The 18329-nt window shown below is 38.9% G+C and overlaps 1 protein-coding gene across 3 annotated transcripts; it reads right to left on the bottom strand.

Annotated features, from left to right (window-relative positions):
• Nucleotides 1-398: 398 nt before the first annotated feature.
• GHITM (growth hormone inducible transmembrane protein) lies at nucleotides 399-16075 on the bottom strand. Of its 3 annotated transcripts, none has more exons than XM_010963092.3 (9): nucleotides 15988-16075; nucleotides 14319-14483; nucleotides 13205-13304; nucleotides 11577-11688; nucleotides 11010-11151; nucleotides 8025-8133; nucleotides 4017-4205; nucleotides 3472-3643; nucleotides 399-1998 (listed from the first exon to the last, which is right to left on the bottom strand). In XM_010963092.3, exons 2-9 carry the CDS (start codon nucleotides 14445-14447, stop codon nucleotides 1914-1916), a joined length of 1038 nt encoding a protein of 345 aa, XP_010961394.2. In that variant the 5' UTR covers nucleotides 14448-14483; nucleotides 15988-16075; the 3' UTR covers nucleotides 399-1913. The 3 variants fall into 3 exon arrangements, with proteins under 3 accessions (XP_010961394.2, XP_010961393.2, XP_010961395.2); XM_010963091.3 differs by having other exon boundaries at nucleotides 15895-16032; XM_010963093.3 differs by lacking the exon at nucleotides 15988-16075 and adding an exon at nucleotides 15159-15299.
• Between the last annotated feature and the right edge of the window lie 2254 nt (nucleotides 16076-18329).

Here is an 18329-nt window from a genome sequence, read left to right as displayed (position 1 = left end):
TTAAGATCACACTGGACCGGGATTAAGGTAGAGAAGGAAGAAGTAGAAGTTTCATAGATCTTTCTTAGGAAAACACCCTTCAAAACAAACCAGCAACAGCAGCTAAAACTTCGATAGCGCTGATAAAGTGCCTGCACATGTCACCATAACCCTATGAGGTAGGTTCTATTACTATCTTCATTTTACAGATGAGGAAATGGGCACAGGGAGGTTAAGTAATTTGCCTAAGGTCACATAATGAGTAAATGGAAGAGCTAGGGTTTAAATAAAGGCAGTTTTGCTTTAATCATATGATATTCTATATACTACATCAGTAAGAGAATCAGTTGCTTTCTTGAACAAATCCAACGGTATGCACTCACTACAGTGCAGTTTGAAAAATTACAGACCAAACAGCATCTGGCTGGAACCTTTATTATTTCAGAAATAAGCATCCTATGTAACTTGAGGTGGTTAGAACAGTTATTTCTGGATTACTAATAAATATCTGTCAAAAACACCAACCATATCAATAATCATACACTTATTCCATTCATAAGAACTTCCAAAAATAACTCTTCTGTATCAAAAAACTTACAAGTGGCACAAGAGAGTTAAGTAATGGTCTATGCAGGAGAGAAGGAAAATTCTGCTAGGGGAAACTTTAATGAAGCATTTTCTCCATTTCTTTTTTTTTTGATTTTAAATTTTTGTGGGTTTTTTTTTTGGGGGGGGGCAGTAATTAGGTTTATTCATTCATTCATTCTTATGGAGATACTGGGGATTGAGCCCAGGACCTTGTGCGTGCCAGGCACACACTCTACCACTTGAGCTATACCCTTCCCAACTCCATTTCATTTTTGATTGATATAGTTCACGAAAAAAGCCCTGCTTTGCCTTCCTTTTTTAAAGTGATTCCTCTGAAAGGGAATGCAAAAAACCAAATCTGAGGGGAAAAACTGCTTTCATAATCAACTGTAAACCTCAAACAAGCTTTCTGATAAAAACTTTAAAGCTAGAAGAGATGAGAAAGGCAAGCATGTATTCCTTTAAACATTTCAATAAACCTGCAAAAATATTCAGCAAGTATGTACATATTGTTTGTATACTTAAAAATGCAACAATTTTCATGCTTTGAATATTTTATCCTGAGTGTTTTAAGGATTATTTTGTTACAGACGGTTCAAACATACTACTTACACATACATACTATAACAGGAATTCTCCCTGTGATTAACATTCTGAACTCTCCTAACAGTGTCACACAATGAGAAGCCAAACATGACCACATCACATTGTAAGGAGAGCCCTGAGAAAGAACAGCAGAAGAACAAATCACCTATGTCTTTGTTTTTTGCTCAAAGTTTCTGGTAAGTTCTGCAGGTGTGCAGAGATGACTTGTTTTCAAACATCCAGACCGCCTCACGGGCTCACCACAATTACACAAGTGCTAAGTTCTAAGTAGTCAAGGAAAGACTGCAGGTGACCCTTACTCCTCTCTGGTCCCTTTACCAAACCTCTACATCACTTATGACATTGCTAGTTAATAATCCACATTCAAAAAAAAAAAAAAAAAAAAAAAAAAAGTGCAGGTACACAAGTTTGCTCAGTTTCACTTGACCAAATAAATTTAAAAGTAGATAAAAATACTTAAATTCTCACAACACAAATCTTGGTTTTCACATTCATTGAAACATTTTAGAATTACTCAAACACGAGAATTGAAAATGTGTGTGCTTACTCGGAAGAGAACTACTGAATTTATTCTCCAGAAGAAAAAGCAGACCTGAAGCATCACATTACCGAAACACTTGAAAACATGTTGATGAGTTCTTATCTTCTACACTTCAACGAAAGCTGCTGGCACAAACTATTTAACAATTATCTGCCCCTATTAAACAAGCCAGATATCTGATGTCAGAAGCCGAGTCACTTCACTTCTTTCTGTTGCCTCCAGTTGCTAGCATACTGGCAACTCGCATAAATATGTTTAATGTATCCATGTAGATTCCCAGCATCCTAGAAAAGAAATTATGCCCATTAAATATGATGCACTTCTAGTAACGACAACAAAAACTATTTCTTAATGTAGGCGAGAAGAAAGCACAATGCTGATTAATCTGTCCGAGGTATATGAAATGGAAATTTAAAAAAAGATGCCAACCAAAGAAGTCCTAGAATAGAAAACTGAAAATTTTCTTTTGGCAGATTCATCTTTTAAATGTTAAAGGGTAGTTTTAAAAATCATTATTCTATATTCTGACACTCTGAGTATAGTATCTTGTGAAAAAAAAAAAAACTGGGTGATAGACAATAGAATAATGAAAACAAAACCAAAGAAACACTTTTACAAAAAATGTGTCAGACACAAGTCTGGCATTTTAAACTATAATATACTCCTTCAACACCTCCCCACTGCTGCCCCCAAATAAAACTCTCACAAATCTGTAAGAATTATAGGAGCATTTTAGAAAAACATTGTTTTAAAGAAAGAGAAATAAATTACTTTAAAAAATACAACAGGCACAATGAAATCAAGAAAATTGTTTAAATAAAATAAGCTACTTTGGTGGAGAGGCCAAGAACAGGAAAAAGCATTATTATATAACACTTAACAGTAGCCGCTAAAGTTGAATATCTCCAAAATGGAATTTTCAATTTTTAATAAAAAATTAAATTTGAGATGTTTCCAATTTTTAATAGGCTTTTCTATTAAAAATTTCAAGTCAATTATGTACACTTTCCAAAAATAATACTTGACTCATCTTCAGTTTTAAAGTCTGTTAAATATAAATTACTAAAAAAAATTCACTGACCAACAAGAGCACTGTAAGTCTATCAAAAATAGGTAAAAGACTCCCAAATTAATGGAATACATACCTCGTTATTACACTTAGTTGCAATGTAATCAAACGCTCTATGTATATATTGCTTAATAAAAAAAAGAGATGAAACAGCAACAGAAATAAAATGGTAAATTCAACTAAGCCATTGCTGGAGGTTGAATTCAAAAGGTATGTTCAAGCCATAATCCGTGATTACCTGTGAATGTGACTTTATTTGGGAGTAGCTTTTGCCAGTGTAATTTAGATTTGAGTTAAGAAGAGGTAATACTGGGAGTAGGGCGAGTCTTAATCTAACATGGCATCATTGTAAGAGGAGACAGCACACAAGGAGAGTATCTCATGAAGACAGAGGTGGAGATTAGAGCGATGTGTCCATGAGCCAAGGGATGCTATGGAGGTCTGGCCGTGACAAGGAGCTTGGGGAGAGGTACCGAACAGAGTCTCCCTTAGAGCCCTCAGAAGGTACCTGGATGTCAGACTTCTGGCTCCAGAACTGTGAGAGGATACATTTCTGTTGTTTTAAACCACCCAGTTTATGTAATTTGTTACAGCAGCCCTAGGAAACTAATACAGCCATAAAACGAAATAGTCCAAAGCAACAAAAATGTCCTCCTGCAACAAAGGAAAGACACTAAAGACAACTTACGAGTTGATGGGATCATATTTTTGAATTCCATACGCTGGTACTACTTCTGCACGCTTGATTACTTTCTGTGTATCATACAGAAGAAACATGCTGAAAAGAACTAATCCACCATAAATGGCCACTGAGTACAGTGTGGCACCAGCCACCGTGGTAGGTGGAAGAAACATAGATCCTGAAATCGAAATGGGGAAAAAAGGATTTTTATTGAAAAAGGATTTTTCTGTAACAGGATTTATAATTAACGTTACTTAAAAAATTTTTTCTCTGTCATACTACACACTAAGGAAACGTCCGAGTAGATGTGCTGCCTAACATTATGTATATTCAGTTCAAAGGCCTTGATGCTCACTCCTGCCATGGGTCATTTGCCCATGTTATAGGAAGGCTCTTGCATAGAGGTTTTCATGTTCTCTAAACCAACTTTCCCATTTTAGTTGTATTTGGTGAAACCAATACTGAATTACTAAATTCTCTCCATTAGGATATCTGAGTATTTCAGACCATTTTAGGACATCATGAACCAAGTGTCAAAGCACAGGGCTTACCCAGTGAGGATACAAAGACGAGACCCAGGCCGACGCCCAGCGGTGCTCCCATGTTCAGAAACTTCTCACTGGGCGCACACATGGCCACAGTGGAGAGGCCTCCCACAATGCCAGCCGTGTACCATGCAGCTCTGATGAGAAGAGGCCCCCCTAATATCGTCAGAGGAGCCACCACGGCACCCATCACACCTGGAGAAAGAGCAAGCGGGCAGTTCAGTATGTACTAAGTAACAACCAAAGGAAAGTGCCTCCTCTAAGTAACATGCCATCTGAACATACTATCACTTATTGTTAGACAATATAATTACAAGGAGTCCTCCCCTTATTTAGGCAACACTATCCCCCAAATTCCAAAACCAAAACTTGTACTATCCACATGCCAAACCACAACAGTGGCACTGCTCCTAGTTAAACAGCCACCCACAATCACAAACACTAGATTTTTAGTACGTTGCCAAATTCTCTGTGGTTCATTATTTGGATCTGAGTCTATCAACAGTCTTTATAACAATATTCACATATGAAGAACTGAGATGAAAGGGCTTAAAATAAATAGGTCAAGGTCAAACCCACTCCGCTGAAAGAGAACAAAATAAAATGAGAGAATAAGTATATGATGCTCATCTTAAAGCAGGAACTTCAAGGACAGATACTACTGTCTGTGACATCACTATGTAATAGGGAATGTGATCACAGCTCGAAAAAAGTAATCTTGGTTATCAGATATTTATAAACATGTTCACCAAAAATATAGTGAAGGTACCAATAATTTGGTTAGCAGGTAAACAGAAACCCTTAATTAAAACAAAACCAAATCTTAGGGGGGTATAGCTCAGTGGCAGAGTATATGCACAGCATGCACGAGGTCTTAGGTTCAATCCCCAGTACCTCCATCAAATAAATTAAAATAAATAAACCTAATTACCTCCCCCACCAATAAACAAATAAATAAAATTAAAAAAAAAAACCAAACCTCAAATCTTAGATAAGGCATTATTTTAGTGGTGAGCTGAACAAGCTACCCTTTTCTCAAACATTAAGTGTGCAATTGTTGATCTGATGGATAAGGCACAGAGCTATCTTCACACTGAAATTTCAATACCAGTATGTCTCCTTTGGGAGTAACATTTCTAGATTAAGTAATAAGGCATTTTGTATCACACGATGATGAATAACTGAATTTTTTTTTGCTCTGGGAAAGATACTGGATATAAATTCCTCTGCATGACATTTCTATTAGGATTCCTATCATCCGTTTTGCAACAGACAGCAACATTTTTAGCAAAACTCTCAAGGAGATTATTTAGTGATTTTTCAAGGATACTTTCTGATAAAAATCTTAAATGGTAATAGACGTTTGCTACTTAAGAATAAATTAATTACAAAATTAATATGGATAGTTCAACATTATCACTGTCAATGAAAATGGCATTCAGCAAATTGGTACAGCAACTAGGGAAAACAAGTATGGAGGTTCCTCAAAAAATTACACACAGAGCTACTATGCAATCCAGCAATCCAATCCCACTTCTGGGTTTATATCCAACCGAACTGAAATCAGGATCTTGCAGAGATATCTGCACTCCCATGTTCACTGCAACATTACTCACAAGAGCCAAGATATGGAAACAATCCAAGTATCTGTCAATGGATGGATGGGTAAAAAAGATGTGGTGTATACATATAATGGAGTTATCATTCAGCCTTAAAAAAAAGAATGAAATCTTGCCATTTTTGACAATGTGGATGGACCTGAGGGCATTACACTAAAATATGTCAGATAGAGAAAGATAAATACTGTATGATTTCACTTATATGTGGAATCTAAAAAAAGTCAAACTGAAACAGCATAGTAGTGGTTAGCAGGGGTTGGAGGGAGAGGAAAATAGAGATATTGATCAAAAGGCACAAACTTCCAGTTATGACAAATTTGAGGACCAAATCACAGCATGATTATAGCTAATGATACTGTATCATATACTTGAATATTGCTAAGAGAGTAGGATCTTAAATGTTCCCATCGCAAAAAAGATATGGTAAATATGGAATTAAAGGTGTTACCTAATGCTATAGTGGTAATCATTTTTTAAAATATAAATGTGTCAAATCAACACGTATGCACCTTAAACTTACACAGTATCATGTATCAGTTATATCTCAATAAAGCTGGGGGAAAAACACAATTGGAATAGTTTTTCAGTGAGCATTTCAGTAATTCTTGCACAGTATCACTTAGCCCTGATTGAGACCACAGCTGTGTGGACAAGGCACTAAACATCTGGATGAAAAATGGAAATAGAATGTATTGGAATGTTCATACTGGATCAAAAGCCAGTTTTGATGTCTTTTTTTGACACTGTGAGTGGCTGCCCTTACGTCATACACTTTGGATGAAAGGGGGCTGAATCCTGCTTTGAGTCTCATCTCAATCATGCTAGTGAATGAAGGAGTGGACAGAGAGCTGGACTTGAAGAAATAATGTTGGGGTGTCAGTCTTTGGCATTTCCTGGTGTATGACCTCACTCAGCCTCAGCTTCCTTGTTTATGAACATATGGACATGCCAATACCTGCAGTTTATGATGTTTATGAAGAATAAAGCAAATTTTGAAAACAAAGAAAAGAGAAAAAAGGAAAAAGAAATTGACATTCATACTGTGCAGGAAAGGGTTAACACAGCAGGCCCAAGATTACCTTTACAAAGACCTTCCTGTAAGGTTGGTCCTTGGCTGGCATCTGAGAACTTGGCACTTGAACCACTCTCTAACCAGTAGGGTTAGAACTATTTGTGCCAACAATGTGAGTTACACTCAATGCCTGCTTTCCTTCCGGGAGTCTGGTTTTGGCAGTTGCTCGGAGGGTGCCTACATGATCAGTGCCCAGTGAAAACCTTGGGCACCTGAAAACCTTGGGCACCGAGACTCTACTGGGCTTCCCTAGGCAGAAACATTGACACGTTGCTGCACATCTTGTATTCTTGGTGTGTCCCCTTGGAGGAAGGAGAGACCAGTGAAAGCCTGTGGATTTCTCCAGGCTCCAGGATCTGCCTGTGTCTTTCCCCCTTGCTGACCCTGCCATGTATGTTTCATTGTAATAAACCTTAGCTCTGAGAACAACTACACGCTGGGTCCTGTGACTCCTTCTAACAAATCACTGAATGCACGAGTGGTCTTGGGGACTGCCTTCCAACACACATGAAACCGTGATTCAAGGAATTTATATGCTACAATAGCATCAGATAGGAAGGGGTTTTCTAAGCAACCCATGTAGAAAGATGTACTTATTTGAAGCTTGAATTAAAACTACATAGCTATTTTCATTCAATTTCGTAAGTGACTCTACTATTTATCAGATAAAAAACAAAACACTGAACCTGTTTCCTTTAGGAATTCAGTGTCCAAAGTGGGAAACAGGTGCAGAATTCTATTCACTGACCAAGATACTACAATCCAGAGAATGAGACACATAATTGTATACGTTAAAACTCAGATGGTGAGGATTTTGGTGTTTCAGTGAAAGGATACATACTTAAAAAAAAAACCTCTGCATACTATTAGGGTATGTAATTATCCCAAAGCTGAGTAATCCTTAAATATTTAGATGGTACTAGGAGATAATAAATTTTATAGCAAATGCATGTATCTTATTTTAAGTAATTTTTTTTTCTTAAAAGCAGGCTATTGCTATTAGGAAATATTGGACTATCACATTCCAGCTCTGAAATCCTCCGCGCATTACACAAAATACATAAAAGGAAATCTCTGCATATACTAGATGGTCACCAGAGGCAAGTGTAATACTGGGGATGCCCATGGTTTCAGTATCAGAATCATTACCTCTCCAGAGTAGAGGTCTGGCAATAATGCAACCAGGAGAAAGTGCAGAAAACTCTAAGTGTTTAGTAGACATGAGGCCTAATTAAATTATGTAAGTATCATTTATGATTGTGGAGAGCCACCAAAAAAGTTGTATTTAAGATTGTTTAATAACAATTTAAAAATAGAACATACCAGAATGTAGTAACCAAGCCAGATGCTTTGGGCCTGGGCTCTGGTCATATGGTATCGACTGTACCAGCATTCCAGCTCCAATCATGGCTGCAAAGGTTGCACCAATTGTCTGAAAGACACATATTACTAAGAAAAATCAATTCTTATACTACAATGAAGTAGAAATCCGCAAGTCCCAAGTTCAGCTAGTCCTTCCAAAAAACCGTGTTTAAAAAGATGAAGGATAATAAACAAACCTGTATTTTTCTAGCACATTAAAAGGATTTTTTTCAGTTTGGCCAAATTAGCAAGAGCGCCCCCTACTGTCATACACAGTTCTGTAGACAACTTCAAGTGAATGAGTTGAGCTTTGAAGGATACCATCATCTTTTTAAAAACTTTATTCTTATTAGACAGAGGTGTAATAAAACCCCTTTAAGAGAGCCAGAATAATTATTTTAAATCATATTTATTTTGGTATAGCACAAATAGCATTAAAAAATTAGTCATGAAATGCCAATTAGAACATATACACAGCACACTGCCTTGAACTCTGTATTTGCCAAATGAAAACTTGAAAAATAAAAGCACATGGAAAAGATGAGAACATTCTACATTTTTATCCTCCCAGTTTTCTGGCTGATTTGGTCCTCATCCCTTTTCTTTGCCTATCTTAGATTTTCACTGTTATACATTTAAATATTCCTTGCAAATAACAAGGAAGGAATGTCTGTAATAGAAGAAAAATGATAATCTTCAGGAAATTTAAAGCAGAAATCGCAAACTTGCAGGCCTTGGGCAGTAGATGCCTTGTATAGCCAATTATTCTAAAAAAAATTGCACGTGAATGCTTTTGGTTGGGAAGGCTTTCTCGAGGTGCCAATAATCCCGTGTGATTAACCAGGCCCGCCTCACTCATCTGCAGTATGGATCTGGCCCATGGGCGCCTGAATGGTCAACCTCTGAGGGGAAGTACAGGTAAACATCACAGCTGTTTTTGCTAAGAATGGGAAAGCCTTCACTCATAACACAGAAAAGTACACTGGGTTCTACTCTGCTATCTTACAACTAAAAACAACGTCATCATCATTCCATGCATTTTCAGGATATTTAACACAATTGTATATTTTTCTTTTAAAGCTCTTCATGATCTAGGTCCATTTTTTGCCTTTTACCTTTCCATACTCTACATTCTAGCTACACTGAACTGGTAGGCTGCAAACAAGCCCCAGTTCCATGCCTCTTTAATTCTGTTTATTGTGCCTAAAAATACCTCCTCCTTCCAAGCTGGCTGACGTATTCAAGGACTACCCCCTCGTCTGGGAAGTTTTTCTGGTAGGTACCCTGGCTGCCAGAGATGTGTCAGATTATCTCTACCCTGTTCCAAAAGCACCTGCTACAAACTCTGACATTATCTGTGTGTATGCCTGTCACCTCTGAAGGCTTCATCGTCATCTCTGTAGTACCTGTCTGCTTACTAGACTATTTTACTTAAACAGCCCTAAAAGCAGGTGAGACTGATCTTATGCCCGTAGGTGCCTGAGAATCCGGCCCAAGCACAAAAATTCCTTAAGTCTTTTAGGGGCTAAACCCTTTTGTATATTTTCATCTTTCATGTTTGCCTTGTTACAATAGCATTGATTTAAATGGTTTTCCTCTGCTTAAAACTGACATACCTGATGAGAAAGCAACAAGCTTATTCTGTGCCTTCAGTAACTTCTAGGCTAGGAGACTCAAGACACCCATCTGAGAAGCAAGGCCCTAATACTGAAATGTGCTAATGGCTCCATAACTGAAAATGGTTCTCCTTTTGGAAAGTATAATATAGTGGAAACATCACAGATTTGGAAGTCATACGGATGTGGGTTACCCACGGGGAGAATTGACGGGAATTTGCCATGGGAAATCTGTAACTATTACATAAACTCTCCCACCTCCCTTCCCTTCCAGTCTCACACTCATTGCTCTGGTTTGTGCTCTTATCATCCATCATTTCAGACCTTGAGAAGGCACAGCTGGTACACCTGCTTCTTGTCTCTTCCACGTGAGCTCTCAAAGCTCAAATACAAATCATACTTTTGTTGCTCCAGTATCACAACGGCCTCTGACTGCCTAGGCATTCTCCTCAGCTTCGCAATCAAACCCGTTCTAACTGTGTCTTCTTCACACTCTAGACTTCAAATACTTGAATTTCATGCGAATGGGACCGCAAAGTCACTTTTAATGATGACCTCCTCTCCTTTGCCCAAGCTATTTAGCAAACCTGGACTACCCAGTCCTCTCCTAAAATAAACACTGCTAGCCACTGAAGGCTGCTACCTGATGAAACAAATGACTTCCTTCATGGAACTTCCCTGCTAGTCCAAGACAAAAACAGTCTTCCCACTGATTTTACGTTTTCTATTTCTTATTGCACATCCTTTACCCCTTATTCCAGTCCATCTCTTCAACGAAATAGTAGAGAAACGGGTACCACACTGGAAATTATTTTTTTTTTTGGTATTTAGCAAAACAGTAAGTGCTCAAGAAACTCTCATTGAATATAAAACCTATCCAGGGTCAAGAAAGTTCAGAATAACAGTGATAGCACTAGTCTACTCTTAATAGTGCAGAATGCTTGGGGTTTTGTGACAGCTATTTCCCACTGACCTCTAAGATGGGTTTTCATCTGCCTTATTTTTTCAGTAAATTACTACAAATTAGAACCTGTTTGATATCTGCAGCTAGGTTAAGTAGCTGTTTAAGTAGCCAGATAGGTTTCTTAAGTTTGGGTTCTAACACCTTCACCACTATTAAAAAACATATTCAACAAGGAGTAACAGTTGACTTACCTGAGACTGTATTTCCTATTTTGTTTCAGCTGCACTAATAATTCACCTATTACTTGAACAAAAATTTCTTCAACATAGTGAGGTATGTTTTCTATTTAATACCCCTCCTCCCAATAGTTTTCATCAAATCTTTTGATATTTAGTGGAAAAGAAAAACAAAAACAAGCTGACTCACCACCCAAGAGCCTCTCATCATGAAGTTCATGACAGCAGGAGTTCTGCTCATTGCCACGGCTGACAAAGCTGTTAAACCAATACTTCCTGCTAAGTACATATAGGTAGAATGAATTCTGTCCTTCACATACTGAGGCCAAATTCTGTAAGAAAGACAACATGGGTAATTTACAGAATTAGGGATGTAAGTTTTGGATGAATCATTTGCTAGCTGGGAGACCTTGGGCAATGTAATTTTACTACTCTAAATCTTATTCACCTCATTTATTATGAAAATAATGATGTCTATGTTGTTACTGTAAAAATTAAATATAAAACATATAAGCACTTGGTACATATACAAAGCAACACATTTTCTCCTTAAACACATATAACCATGGCAAAATATTTTTACTTATTAAGTTTGAGTAGATACATGCCAAGGAAACAAGAAATTCTATCTTTATTCATGTGTATTTCTACACAGTTGAAACACTGGACATAAAACATTCCAAAAGTGGCAAAAGACACGGATGAGAAGAAAATTGGCATCTTTAAGGCTAGACCTGGTTGGGAACAATTCACTTACACAGCCTTTTCAATAGCTCCAATCTCGTTAGACATTCCCAAGCCATAGTAGCACAATGCTCCAAGACCAACAGCAGCCCCTCCAGCAACAAACCATCTTCCCATCTGATCAACTGCAGAACACAGGAGATGCACGTTAATATTGTTGTCTTGACAAAAATGATCAGACTTAATAAAGCTTTAACTCCACTCCAACAAAATCTGAGGAGGCAGTGTAGATGTAGGGGTACTTCTGTGGTATATGTTATTTCATTCATAAGAGTCGGGGGTGTGTTCTCATGACACTCATAGAAAGTAAAGATGAGAAAGACTATTAACAAAGACTATTAACAATGATGATGGAGTCAAGAAAGGAACTGAAGAAAATGTAATCAGTGTTTATGCAGCAGGTTCAAGGGAGAGGGTGCTCTTGCTTTGTGGAAAGAAACAATTTTCAACTCATAACTGGGAGGTATTCACAAAGAGCATCTTAGTCCTTTTAGTCAAAATGTGTTCACTAAGAATGTTACTAAGCTGTTGCTGTATGGTTCACATAATTTGGTTTCTGGGGCCAATGTCCCAAAGGATGCCAAGTAGGGCTCTCTCCCATAATATACAGATGGTCCCCGACTTAAGGTTTTTCAACTCTATGATGGTGAAAAAATGACATGCATTCAGTAGAAGGTGTATTTTAAATTTTTAATTTTGATCTTTTCCCAGGCTGGTGGTATGTAGTACGGTACCCTCTAGCCATGCTGGACAGCAGCGGTGGGCCGTGGTGCCCAGTCAGCCAGTTGATCATGAGGGTAAACAACCGATACATTTAAACCCTTCCTGTACACGCACAACCACTGCTTTTCACTTTCAGTGCTCAATAAATCAGAGGAAGGATTCGACACTTAATTAGAAAACTGGCTTCGTGTTAATGATTTTGCCCAACTGTAGGCTATGATGAGGGTTCTGAGCATGTTTAAGGTAGGCTAAGCTAAGCTATGATATTCAGTAGCTTAGGTGCATTAAATGTATTTTCGACTCAAGGACATCTTCAGTTTACAATGGGTTTATCAGGTCATAACCCATTTTAAGTCAGGGAAGATCTGTATTGACCTTTTGCAAGGTTGTTAAGGAGCAGGAATGCTCTTTAACTCTGAGTAGGATTATCAACCTAGTTTCTCAACTTGCAAAGCTGAAGTCCTAACTGTGAGCCAAGCTGACTTAATTAAGGTATTGCTTTCTGAGAGGCCCTAAATGGGCAGTCAGTTAAGAGCACCCTTCTTGAACAGCTAGGTTTTTATTAATGTCTACATTTTGGTGATTTACTCTCAGCCTGAACCATACATACATATAATGCTTGAAGGAAGAGTCCATGCAACTTCAAATCAACTTCATTAACAGTTATACCTTCCAGATCATGGCATATTAACTAATAATCCTTAAAAAAGTTGTAAAAGTAAAATTTTCTCTGGAAGAAATATGACTGGGAATCAGTGAGCTCAGTGTGAAGTACCAATCTTTTTGGAGTCATCAGATCCCCGAGGATGACTGTCTTCTCACAAAATGCACATAATCACAAAAGTTTGCATATCTTTTAAGGAGGCTGTTCATGGACCTTTTAAAATACCAGTTTAAAAACTAAAAGCTACCACATACTTTTAAATATTTTTTCTACTGATGGTTCCAAAGCTGCTTCCTTGAGTTCTTGGCCAGTTTTCCCACGTCGGATCCCAATTCTTGTCTTGGTGGCATATTCCTGATAAACACAGAAACAAAGACACACACCACCCACACCAAAACATAATGTTAATAGTAAAATAAAGCAGAGGAGCTTGTCACACTAGAAAACTGTATATAAAATAACTCCATACTTTCTATGTATGTAATTTCACTATAAAAGTATGTTGACCAATCTATAAAATTACATGTAGACCCCACCTGTGCTCTATCTTTGAAGTGTTTCACTAATCCACTACAACCTATCTTCCTAGTGTAAGTTTCAGAATTGTTCATTTCATAAACTACAAATTTTATTTATATCTCTAAAATTATTGTATTTTAAACACTAACTTTTGAAAAAATGCATTCAATAAGAGTTAACTACACTTTTTCATCTGGGAAATGCCTCAATCTTTCCTTTAACACAAAGCAAAAAAGAGGGATGACTCCTACCTCTATTTTAGCTCTTTTTAAACAGTCAAATATTTAATTTGAGAAAAAAGTTGTCTCTTCCAGATTCTGAATATTTTCTTACCTACCTCATATTTTAGAATTTATACTAATTTGAATTCTAGAACAGGAATCTATTATAAAAGGAAATGGGTTTCTCCCTAACCTGACAACATTTATTTTACCATTCTCTAAACAAAAGCTGGAATGACGTATTTAGTAACTTATTAATAAGTTACTGGCCAACTGGTAATATTCCTGGCTTCTTAAGCTTTTGACTATAGGTTCCATGATCTCTTTGTTGTACCAGACAGCTCCCAATTCCTCACAAATTACTCTTAAATTCTCTGAATGAGAAACCTCAAGAGCTGAAAGTAAAGGAAAATTTACAGGAGTTCTTTTTCATATGTGATAAGGATGGAACAGAATGATACAAAACTAATGGGGAGAAAGCGCTGACTGGGGACATTTATTAGAGCCAACTGTTTCAGTAAATCACTAATGGTAGAGTTGGGAGCTTCATACTTTGTCCAAAAAAAAAAAAATCCCAGGGGCACAGACATACACACACATAATATAAAAACATTCAGACTATCTGTACCCTGCTGGGTGTTAAGATCCATTGAGTCTTCGTGATGGAATTCTTCACAACAGGGGAGGCCTTGGTGATAGCTGGGTGGAAAACCCTGGAAGGTAGTGTCCGGAGACACACAAGTCTTGCGGCCAGCATGGTGGTGCACCAGGTTTACCAAGCAGATCTGAAATGCTAGTTAGAGACAGAAACAAAAAATAATCCATTAAGCAATTGAAGGAAGGACACAAACAATCCAGAACAAGAAAGAGCCAACCATCTCTTAGCAGAAAAGATGAAATAAAGTGACCCTTTAAAACGATAATGACAAATACTCTGCTTGTCCCTTGTTATTTCAAGAAATCCACCCCACAGAACTGTTTGGGATGGACCACCAAAACAGGTTAAAATCCAGTTGGAACAATAAGAAAAATAACTCTTGTCTAAGTTATGTGTCTAATAAAGAGTGGATGTCACAATCTTAGGAGAATTACAAGGTATGTTATGGATTTATAAATGTGGCTTTGGCTTAAGATTTATACCAGCATTTAACGGGAAAACTTAAAAGAGGACTAAGAATAACTTGAACAGAGGAAAATGCCATCCAAGAAAGAGATGACTAACTCTTCAAGGTCACACTATATTGCAAGGCTATAAAATAAATCAGTGGAAACTAAACATGCCAAGTATTACTTCCCTTAAAATATGATATAAAAATATTCAAGGTACTGAAACCATGCGGGATGTATCTTAAAAATGTGGATTCCTGGGTCTAACCCTGGTCCTAATGATTTAACTCCTAGGAACATGACACAGTAGTATGTATTCTAACTAGCACTCCAAAAGCTAAGAACCCTTATTTAAAAATACCTGAGTGTACTTCCAGCTCTGCCACCGGATCTAGGAGGGGTGTACAACACTGGACACCTTTCCTTTGGGAAAATACCGAGTCCTTCTGGCACTTTCATGCCATTACATCATCTCAGCCTCCAGCTGCACTGTACCTTTGTCCCCAACACGCCTACTGAGAACAAGGGCCAGCTCATGATCTCCAGGGTGGGAGTTTTGCTTTTGCCACATGCTAGAATTGTCCTCGTGCGAGTGTTTGACCTCGGAGACCCAGGTGCCTTAGCTACCAAGTAGTTAAATATTACCGACTCCGTATGCTTCTGTGCGCACCGATGAGCTCACAACGCGTGGTCCACCGAGAAAGTTCACCCAGATCAAGAGAGTCGGATGAGAGCCCAGCAGGACTCCAGCCTCCCAAAGTCAACGCAAGACTCTACAACACCCCCGCCTCAGGCACCTCCTTATCTGCCAGGGCGGCGGCTGGGTGGCCCGGCCACGGGGATGATTCAGCACCTCGCTGCCCAGAGGAATGAGGGCAGAGAGGACTAGCCCCTGCCTGCCTACCCCAGGCCCCGCAGCCGCCGCCCTCACCCCTCCCGGTCACCCGTAGGAAGACGACCCTGACCCGCCACCAGGGCATGACGCAGCCGGCGGCGCGGCCGCCTCCAGCCCTTCCCAGAAGCACCCAGCGGCCCCGCGGGGCCGGCAGTCAGTAGTATGGTGGACCTCGGTGCCTGTCGGCCAGGGGTAGCCGTACCTCAGTCCCTAGTCACCTCAAGCGCGCAATTCCCCTTCCGGGCCGGCGAAACGCTACCGCGTACACCTCCCTCGCCCTCCGCCCACCGCTTACTATCTGTGCGCGCGCAGTTCCTTTAGCCCACTGCGTGACGCAACATCCGGAGAAGCAGTAAACACTAGGACAGCCAATCATGAGCAGAGCTCTAACGGAAGGGCGGGCACAGTAAGGAGGAGGGGTTCAGGGCTGGAGGGGCGGGGCCAGTGGAGGATTGTTGGGGCGTCACAGTCAACGTCCATTGTGGGTGTGGGCAAGGAAGGCATTTCAGCCATCTTAGCTATGGGTACCGGAGCTCGCTTTCGTTTCTGTCTCAACAGTTTCACTTGCAGCTTTTATAAAAATTATTTCAAAATTGAAAGATGGTAGTGTGAGAATTAAAAATTATTTCTTCGCCCTGTTCCTTTCCTCTTGTCGCCTTTTTGTGCCTTCTCAAGGAAGTACCGCGAGATAGATTGTGCCAGTTTCAGGGTGGAGCCAACCGGTTTCTTGGTCAGAGATGAAATCTACAAAAAGGTCTGGGTCACACAAGGTCGGAGGCGACCCGGCTAGATTGTAGTTTTTGTCCATTGCTCTGTGACCTCCGCACGACATATTACAAGTATAATGGGGTTGATGGAACAGGCTCTGCCTCTTACCCAGGGTTGTTCTGAAAACTGTTCATATGTTTTTCGTTGTAGGTGATTTGTAAAGTAAAAAGCCATTTCTCCGCTACATGAGGAAGATTTGTTTTTCTCCCATCACTCTCATTTACCCATTAAACAAATACGTACTGAGGCCCACTTTGTACCAAGCTCTGTACTGGAGATAAATACAAATAAAAGACATACAGTACAGTTGTTTTGGCAAAACAAAGTCCTTGCCCTTATGGCGTTTACTTTCTGGTGGAGATGAAAAAATAGACAAAATGTTTGTTAGTGATTAAGTACGAAGAAGAAAAACAGAGCTGCGTAAAGCCCTAGCGGGGCGCTATTTCGATAAGGTGATGAACAACATGTAAAATTCATGAACCTTATCTCCTAAGCTGTTGTTAATTGTGATTTATGATAATCCTCCTACCATGTAAATCTTGACAAACACAGAGGTTTGGGTTTTATGTCAGTAATAAAATGGTTTGGCAGCGCGCAGTTCTTATTTCCTTACTCTGAAAATGGCAGGAAAACACTAGAAAATTCTGTCACTTGAAATAGTGAACAGATCAAGCCTGATCAATATAATCTTACTTTAGATCTTCACCCAATTTGATTAGTTAGCAAGTAAGTTTTCTGTTTAACTCCTTCAGTGGTATTTTTTTCCCCGGAGCTTCTGTTATCAGCAGAGAAGGGATTCACAACACAGTACCTGAATAAACAATGTACCTTTTTAAGTTCAAGCGATTCAAGATTATTAATTAAAGCTTATTCTCTTCAAAAAAGAAGAAAATTTTCTGATTTCATGTTTTCTTTTCTCACAAATGAGGCTAGTATTGTCTCCACTGATGTAAAATGTTTTGATGTAGGAGAGTTAACTGGTCACATCATTAGGAAGATAGGTCTGGAGTGGGGAGAGTCTTCATTGACATTGAAACCAATTAGAAATTTATTACAATTATTCAGAAAAGGCTGGAATTAAAAGATAGTAGAGGGACAGAAGGGATTTATGACTGAGATAAATGACTGAGGAGGAATTTACAGGTTTTAATGACTGATTGAATATAGCTGATAAAGATGAGGGAGGCACCTGGAGTAATCCCTCTGTTCTGAATTGAGTGAAATTGGGTGGATAATTGCACTATTAATTTAAAGATAGGACATAGGAAGAGATACAGATTTGGGTCGAGTAGATAAAACTCAGTATAATGTGTTAAATTGTAAGTTCTCTGCTTCTACCACCTTGGAGCGTAAGACAGATAACAGAAAAAGTCATGATTCACAAACCGTAATGCTGTACATACACTACAATTTTTTTGAAGGTCTGCTGACTGGTTTCTCATCCACTTGCTAGCTAAGTGGAAAGTGCTGCGCTATAGAGGAGAAAAATCAGTCGATAAGTCAAGGACTAAAGAAAAAAATTTTCTTTATACTTAGAACAAATCCTCTTACCCTGCCCTACTAGACTTGCTCATCAGGAGATGTGATGTGGCTGAAGGAGTTGAAAAGGGAGTTTGTGAGCACTTTATCCTCTCTCCAGTGGGGTCCTATGTGTTCACTGTGTTTCCCAACAAAGAGAAGGTGCTCTTTGCTGAAAGTTTGGTGATGTTTCTGATCGTAGGGGACCAATTAGTGGCTGCTTCTCATAGGGTGTTTGTTAAGTGGCAGAAAACAAAGCAGGAGTGAAGGTCTTCTGAACTTCCCCACCCTGTTTTCCCTTGGACTTAAAGTTTGCCATGTCAGAGATTCCTAGAACCTCTGAGGCCTGGA

The sequence above is a fragment of the Camelus bactrianus genome, chromosome 11 (genome assembly GCF_048773025.1).
Source record: "Camelus bactrianus isolate YW-2024 breed Bactrian camel chromosome 11, ASM4877302v1, whole genome shotgun sequence".
NCBI classification, from domain to species: Eukaryota; Metazoa; Chordata; class Mammalia; order Artiodactyla; family Camelidae; genus Camelus; species Camelus bactrianus.
The sequence above is the reverse complement of the archived record's forward strand: the minus strand, read 5'-3'. Positions and strand labels throughout refer to the sequence as shown.

What these genes read in the sequence shown, in the direction of transcription:
- GHITM (XM_010963092.3), bottom strand. Translation starts at nt 14,447, where the DNA reads ATGCTGGCCGCAAGACTTGTGTGTCTCCGGACACTACCTTCCAGGGTT. An exon ending in GGATCTTAACACCCAGCAGG is followed by an intron (nt 13,305 to 14,318) that starts GTACAGATAGTC and finishes TGTGTTTATCAG; the next exon opens with GAATATGCCACCAAGACAAG. An exon ending in AAATATGATCCCATCAACTC is followed by an intron (nt 1,999 to 3,471) that starts GTAAGTTGTCTT and finishes TTTCTTTTCTAG; the next exon opens with GATGCTGGGAATCTACATGG.